At 43.8% G+C, this 7,789-nt stretch overlaps 1 protein-coding gene across 2 annotated transcripts in view; it reads right to left on the bottom strand.

Moving 5' to 3' along the window:
• cpne5b (copine Vb) overlaps window positions 1-7,789 on the bottom strand; it is a 213,174-nt gene that overhangs the window by 57,048 nt on the left and 148,337 nt on the right. For both annotated transcript variants that reach the window (XM_041887333.2, XM_041887335.2), the window contains one exon: window positions 365-468. In XM_041887333.2, coding sequence (XP_041743267.1) covers window positions 365-468 — 104 coding nt within the window. The remainder of the gene's footprint in view (window positions 1-364; window positions 469-7,789) is intronic.

Genomic DNA, 7,789 nt, shown 5'->3' with positions numbered 1-7,789 from the left:
ACACAGCCTGTTGAACAATGGGGAGGTGTTGTAATTGCTGGTGTGTGTTTTATTTCTTTATCCAGAGGTCTGTTTGCCTGCTGCGTGTCATCTCTCCAGGTGTGTTATAGGTTGGTTTTAGGGCTACAGTATGTAAGTCCCTTATTGGCTCAAATGAGCACCTGCTCTCTTATGCTTTATCCCTTTCTTACGTTTTCATTCGTCCCATTTTCACACTGTAGGGTAAAGATGGTTATGGTTATAGCTTACAGCATATTGGCTGTATAGTTAGTTAGCCAGTGCGTGTTGCGTTGGCTTTAGAACAAAACATCAATACAGAATCAGAATACAGAATACAGAACCACAGAATACATCAGAGACTTACGTTCCATCCTCGTTGCTCCTGTAGAACACTATGAATGGATCTGACTTGCCAAAGAAGTCCTTCTTGTCCAGTTTGTTGGCACAGAACTGCATCGTCGCGCTGTCCTTTATAGAAAAAGAGAGAGAGAGCGAGAGAGAGACAGAGAGTGAGATGGAGAGAGAAAGAGGGAGACAGAGAGAGAGACAAAGAGAGAGAGGGAGACAGAGAGAGAGACAAAGAGAGAGAGAGAGAGAGGGAGACAGAGACAGAAAGAGAGAGAGAGAGAGAGAGAGAGAGAGAGAGAGAGAGAGAGAGAGCGAGAAAGAGAAATAGAGAGACAGAGAGAAAAATAGAGATTCAGATCATTAATACATAGTGTTACGTATGCTCTGTTTACTGTGTCAAATAAAGGCAACATGCATATTGCAGTTTAATAATTACAACCAAGTCACTTTCATCTCAATGTGTGTGTGTTTGTGTGTGTTCGCGTGTTTTATCTCTTGCAGTAGGGATGAATATGAGTGCTCATTAAGCCGGGTGGACACTACACGACTTTCAAAATCATTGAGGCTCTAACATTAAACAACCTTCTTTCCTGTAGTTTTTTTGTGTGTTGCCAACGTAGTGGTGGGCACACTAAACGATCTGGCACAGACGGTGGTCACACACTACAAGATTCTTCACTTGGTCCTGAGGATTCTCGATACCATGCTGTCTCGCGAAATCCATGATGTGATTCGATTAAACGTAGCTACGAGCTGTGGCTCAAAGCAGCCTCATAAATGTTCAGTCAGACATTCACGCTTGCCATACAGAGTTGAAATATCTAGGCAACATTTTGTATTAAATAACATTGCTTGTGAACTTCAGAGCTGTAACGATTTGACATGTTGGCCGTGGTTGAAGGCAAGTACAAACGCATACTAGTCATGGCTCCTGCTCGAGAGTCTACACATCCTGGGTGACGCGACACAAACGTCATCTCCAAGACAAAGGAGATGATTGTGGACTACAGGAAAAAAAAGAGGACTGAGCACGCCCCCATTCTCATCGACGGGGCTGTAGTGGAACAGGTTGAGAGCTTCAAGTTCCTTGGTGTCCACATCACCAACGAACTATCATGGTCCAAACACACCAAGACAGTCGTGAAGAGGGCACGACAAAGCCTATTCCCCTCAGGAGACTAAAAGATTTGGCATGGGTCCTCAGATCCTCAAAAAATTCTACAGCTGCACCATCGAGAGCATCCTGACTGGTTGCATCACCGCCTGGTATGGCAACTGCTTGGCCTCTGACCGCAAGGCACTACAGAGGGTAGTGCGTACGGCCCAGTACATCACTGGGGCAAAGCTCCCTGCCATCCAGGACCTCTATACCAGGCGGTGTCAGAGGAAGGCCCTCAAAATTGTCAAAGACTCCAGCCACCCTAGTCATAGACTGTTCTCTCTGCTACCGCACGGCAAGCGGTACCGGAGTGCCAAGTCTAGGTCCAAAAGACTTCTCAACAGCTTCTACCCCCAAGCCATAAGACTCCTGAACAGCTAATCATGGCTACCCGGACTATTTGCACTGCCCCCCACCCCATCCTTTTTACGCTGCTGCTACTCTGTTAAGTATTTATGCATAGTCACTTTAACTCTACCCACATGTACATATTACCTCAACTACCTCAACTAGCCGGTGCCCCCCGCACATTGACTCTGCAACGGTACCCCCCTGTATATATAGCCTCCCTACTGTCACTTTATTTTACTGTATATATAGCCTCCCCACTGTCACTTTATTTTACTTCTGCTCTTTTTTCTCAACACTTTTTTTGTTGTTGTTTTATTCTTACTTTTTTTGTTTAAAATAAATGCACTGTTGGTTAAGGGCTGTAAGTAAGCATTTCACTGTAATGTCTGCACCTGTTGTATTCGGCGCATGTGACCAATAAAATTTGATTTGATTTGATTTGATTAGATCTCACTGGCTTCTTCACTGGCGAGCTCTCATTGGCTATTGCTGATCACGCGTTCTCAAAACTCGTCGTTGCACATCTCACACTACAAGAGCATTGCAGATTTTGTGCCGATAAAATCAAACCTGTTTAAAAATATCGGGACGTCTGGGACTGCGCAAAGACGAGATCGGTAGCCCATCAAATTGCATCTTTGACCCGCTCACATTAAACGAGCATCCGTGACGGCCGCGCGCCCCGAGAAGGCAACGAGATAGCGATTCTACTACAGTAATGATGTCTACAAACCCACCCTACTGATCACTGTTCTCCAGAGAAGGGCTCTGTCACAAATGGCACCCTATTCCCTACATAGTGCACATCAAAGTGGTGCACTATATATGGAATAGGGTGACATTTGGGACGCACACCCTCTCATTCTCCATGATGCCTAGGCAGTATCGCTGATGATGGAATGGTGTGGGGGAGTGTGTGTTCATTCCTAACTCCAGATGACATGCTCTCCTACCAGTACGCAATCCCCAGTCTAACTAACACTGAAGCCAGTGTCCAGTGTGACTGATCCTATAGCAATACACAGCATCACGAGTAACTCTACTCAGACCTGTCACAGTAGACACTGATCCATATGACCATCACTAATATAATGACAGCTAGCTGGCTAACGTTAGCTAAGCTAGGTGCTGGGGTTAGGGTTAAGTTTTGGAGTTAGGTTAACATTTAACATTTAAGTCATTTAGCTGACGCTCTTATCCAGAGCGACTTACAAATTGGTTCATTCAACTTAGGATAGCCAGTGGGACAACCACATCTTGATCACAGTAAGTACACTTCTTCAAACAAGCAGCTGTGAGCAAAGTCAGTGCAATCAGGGACAACTACGTCTCGATCACAATAAGTACATTTCTTTAAACAAGTCAGTGCTAGCAGGTGAAATAAGTCAGGTGTTAGTTTAGACAAAAGACAGTGTTAGTAAAGGGGGGGGTAGAAGGATTACTATTATACTATTCCAGGTATTCCTTAAAGAGGTAGGGTTTCAAGTGTCTCCGGAAGGTGGTCAGTGACACCGCTGTCCAGGCGTCGTGGGGGAGCTTGTTCCACCATTGGGGTGCCAGAGCAACGAATAGCTTTGACTGGGCTGAGCGGGAACTGTGCTTCCGTAGAGGTAGGGGGGCTAGCAGGCCAGAAGTGGTTGAACGTAGTGCCCTCGTTTGGGTGTAGGGTCTGATCAGAGTCTGAAGGTAAGGAGGTGCCGTTCCCCTCACAGCTCCGTAGGCAAGCACCACGGTTTTGTAGTAGATGTGAGCTTCAACTGGAAGCCAGTGGAGTGTGCGGAGGAGCGGGGTAACATGAGAGAACATGGGAAGGTTGAACACCAGACGGGCTGCAGCATTCTGGATAAGTTGTAGGGGTTTAATGGCACAGGCAGGGAGCCCAGCCAACAGCGAGTTGCAGTAATCCAGACGGGAGATGACAAATGCCTGGATTAGGACCTGTGCCGCTTTCTGTGTAAGGTAGGGTTGTACTCTGCGAATGTTGTAGAGCATGAACCTGCAGGATCGGGTCACCGCTTTGATGTTAGCAGAGAACGACAGGGTGTTGTCCAGGGTCACGCCAAGGTTCTTTGCACTCTGGGAGGAGGACACAATGGAGTTGTCAACCGTGATGGGGAGATCATGGAGCGGGCAGTCCTTCCCCGGGAGGAAGAGCAGCTCCATTAAGCAACCCAGGTTAAAGGGTTAAGGTTAGGTGAAGGGTTAGCTAAAAGGGTTAAGGTTAGGGTTAGGTAATATCTAGACACTGATCTGTATGACCATCTGTAGTGATGTCTGATAGAGATCTCCGTAATTGATTGGTTAAATATAACTAAACGGGATAACTCACTGCCTGGTCTCCATCATGACACCATCACTAATATAATGCCAGTCCCAATAATAGACCTTCATCCTCTGTCTCTCTCTCTCTCTCTCTCTCTCTCTCTCTCTCTCTCTCTCTCTCTCTCTCTCTCTCTCTCTCTCTCTCTTCCATGGGTTTTTGGCAACATTCCCCCTCCCAATTCAATTTCAATTCATTTAAGGGCTTTATTGGCATGGATTAACATTGCCAAAGCAAGTGAAGTAGATAGTAAACAAAAGTGAAATAAATATATTAACAGTAAACATTACACTCAGAAGTTTCAAAAGAATAAAGACATTTCAAATGTCATATTATGTATATATACAGTGTTGTAACAATGTGCAAATAGTTAAAGTACAAATGGGAAAATAATAAATATACATATGGGTTGTATTTACAATGGTGTTTGTTCTTCACTGGTTGCCCTTTTCTTGTGGCAACAGGTCACAAATCTTGTAGCTGTGATGGCACACTGTGGTTTTTCACCCAGTAGATAAGGGAGTTTATCAAAATTGGGTTTGTTTTAGAATTCTTTGTGGATCGCTGTAATCTGAGGGAAATATGTGTCTCTAATATGGTCATACATTTGGCAGGATGTTAGGAAGTGCAGCTCAGTTTCCACCTCATGTTGTGGGCAGTGTGCACATAGCCTGTCTTCTCTTGAGAGCCAGGTCTGCCTACGGCGGCCTTTCTCAATAGCAAGGCTATGATCACTGAGTCTGTACATAGTCAAAGCTTTCCTTAAGTTTGGGTCAGTCACAGTGGTCAGGTATTCTGCCACTGTGTACTCTCTGTTTAGGGCCAAATAGCATTCTAGTTTGCTAGTTTGTTTTTTTGTTTGTTCTTTCCTATGTGTCAAGTAATTCTCTTTTTGTTTTCTCATGATTTGGTTGGGTCTAATTGTGTTGTTGTTGTTGTTGTTGTTGTTGTTGTCCTGGGGCTGTGTGGGGTCTGTTTGTGTTTGTGAACAGAGCCCCAGGACAAGCTTACTTAGGGGACTCTTCTCCAAGTTCATCTCTCTGTAGGTGATGGCTTTGTTATGGAAGGTTTGGGAATCGCTTCCTTTTAAGTGGTTATAGAATTTAATGGCTCTTTTCTGGATTTTGATAATTAGCGGGTATTGGCCTAATTTTGCTCTGCATGCATTATTTGGTGTATTTACGTTGTAAACGGAGGATGTTTTTGCAGAATTCTACATGCAGAGTCTCAATTTGGTGTTTGTCCCATTTTGTGAATTCTTGGTTGGTGAGCGGACCCCAGACCTCAGAACCATAAAGGGCAATGGGTTCTATAACTGATTCAAGTATTTTTAGCCAGATCCTAATTGGTATGTCAAATTTTATGTTCCTTTTGATGGCATAGAAGGCCCTTCTTGCCTTGTCTCTCAGATTGTTCACAGCTTTGTGGAAGTTACCTGTGGCGCTGATGTTTAGGCCGAGGTATGTATAGTTTTTTGTGTGCTCTAGGGCAACGGTGTCTAGATGGAATTTGTATTTGTGGTCCTGGCAACTGGACCTTTTTGGAACACCATTATTTTTGTCTTACTGAGATTTACTGTCAGGGCCCAGGTCTGACAGAATCTGTGCAGAAGATCTAGGTGCTGCTGTAGGCCCTCCTTGGTTGGTGACAGAAGCACCAGATCATCAGCAAACAGAAGACATTTGACTTCAGATTCTAGTAGGGTGAGGCCGGGTGCTGCAGACTGTTCCTAGTGCCCTCGCCAATTCGTTGATATATATGTTGTAGAGGGTGGGGCTTAAACTGCATCCCTGTCTCACCCCACGGCCCTGTGGAAAGAAATGTGTGTGTTTTTTGCCAATTTTAACCGCACACTTGTTGTTTGTGTACATGGATTTTATAATGTCGTATGTTTTTCCCCAACCCCACTTTCCATCAATTTGTATAGCAGACCCTCATGCCAAATTGAGTCAAAAGCTTTTTTGAAATCAACAAAGCATGAGAAGACTTTGCCTTTGTTTTGGTTTGTTTGTTTGTCAATTAGGGTGTGCAGGGTGAATACGTGGTCTGTCGTGACGGTAATTTGGTAAAGCCAATTTGACATTTGCTCAGTACATTGTTATCACTGAGGAAATGAACTAGTCTGCTGTTAATGATAATGCAGAGGATTTTCCCAAGGTTGCTGTTGACGCATATCCCACGGTAGTTATTGGGGTCAAATTTGTCTCCACTTTTGTGAATTGGGGTGATCCGTCCTTGGTTCCAAATATTGGGGAAGATGCCAGAGCTAAGGATGATGTTAAAGAGTTTAAGTATAGCTAATAGGATACCATCAACACCACAGGACTTTTTGGGTTGGAGGGTTTGTATTTTGTCCTGTAGTTCATTCAATGTAATTGGAGAATCCAGTGGGTTCTGGTAGTCTCTAATAGTTGATTCTAAGATTTGCATTTGATCATGTATATTTTTTTGCTGTTTGTTCTCTGTTATAGGGCCAAAAAGATTTGAGAAGTGGTTTACCCATACATCTCCGTTTTGGATAGATAGCTCTTCGTGTTGTTGTTTGTTTAGTGTTTTCCAATTTTCCCAGAAGTGGTTAGAGTATATGGATTCTTCAATTACATTGAGCTGATTTCTGACATGCTGTTCCTTCTTTTTCCGTAGTGTATTTCTGTATTGTTTTAGTGATTCACCATAGTGAAGGCGTAGGCTCAGGTTTTCTGGGTCTCTATGTTTTTGGTTGGATAGGTTTCTCAATTTCTTTCTTAGGTTTTTGCATTCTTCATCAAACCATTTATCACTGTTATTACTTTTCTTTGGTTTTCTGTTACAGATTTTTAGATTTGATAGGGAAGCTGAGAGGTCAAATATACTGTTTAGGTTTTCTACTGCCAAGTTTACACCTTCACTATTACAGTGGAACGTTTTGTCCAGGAAGTTGTCTAGAATGGATTTAATTTGTTGTTTCCTAATTGTTTCTTGGTAGGTTTCAACACTACTTCCTTCCATCTATAGCATTTCTTAATATTATTCAGTTCCTTTGGCATTGATGCCTCATGATTGAGTATTGCTCTGTTCAAGTAGACTGTGATTTTGCTGTGGTCTGATAGGGGTGTCAGTGGGCTGACTGTGAACGCTCTGAGAGACTCTGGGTTGAGGTCAGTGATAAAGTAGTCTACAGTACTACTGCCAAGAGATGAGCTATAGGTGTACCTACCATAGGAGTCCCCTCGAAGCCTACCATTGACTATGTACATACCCAGTGTGCGACAGAGCTGCAGGAGTCGTGACCCGTTTTTGTTGGTTATGTTGTGGTAGTTGTGCCTAGGGGGCATATGGGGGAGGGAATGCTGTCACCTCCAGGTAGGTGTTTGTCCCCCTGTGTGCTGAGGGTGTCAGGTTCTTGTCCAGTTCTGGCATTTAGGTCGCCACAGACTAGTACATGTCCCTGGGTCTGGAAATGATTGATTTCCCCCCTCCAGGATGGAGAAACTGTCTTCATTAAAGTATGGGGATTCTAGTGGGGGGATATAGGTAGCACACAGGAGGACATTTTTCTCAGTTGAGATAATTTCCTTTTTAATTTCTAACCAAATGTAAAATGTTCCTGTTTTGATTAATTTAATAGAGTG

This window comes from Coregonus clupeaformis, chromosome 10 (assembly GCF_020615455.1).
Source record: "Coregonus clupeaformis isolate EN_2021a chromosome 10, ASM2061545v1, whole genome shotgun sequence".
Lineage (NCBI taxonomy): Eukaryota > Metazoa > Chordata > Actinopteri > Salmoniformes > Salmonidae > Coregonus > Coregonus clupeaformis.
This window is presented reverse-complemented; position numbering and strand designations above follow the sequence as displayed.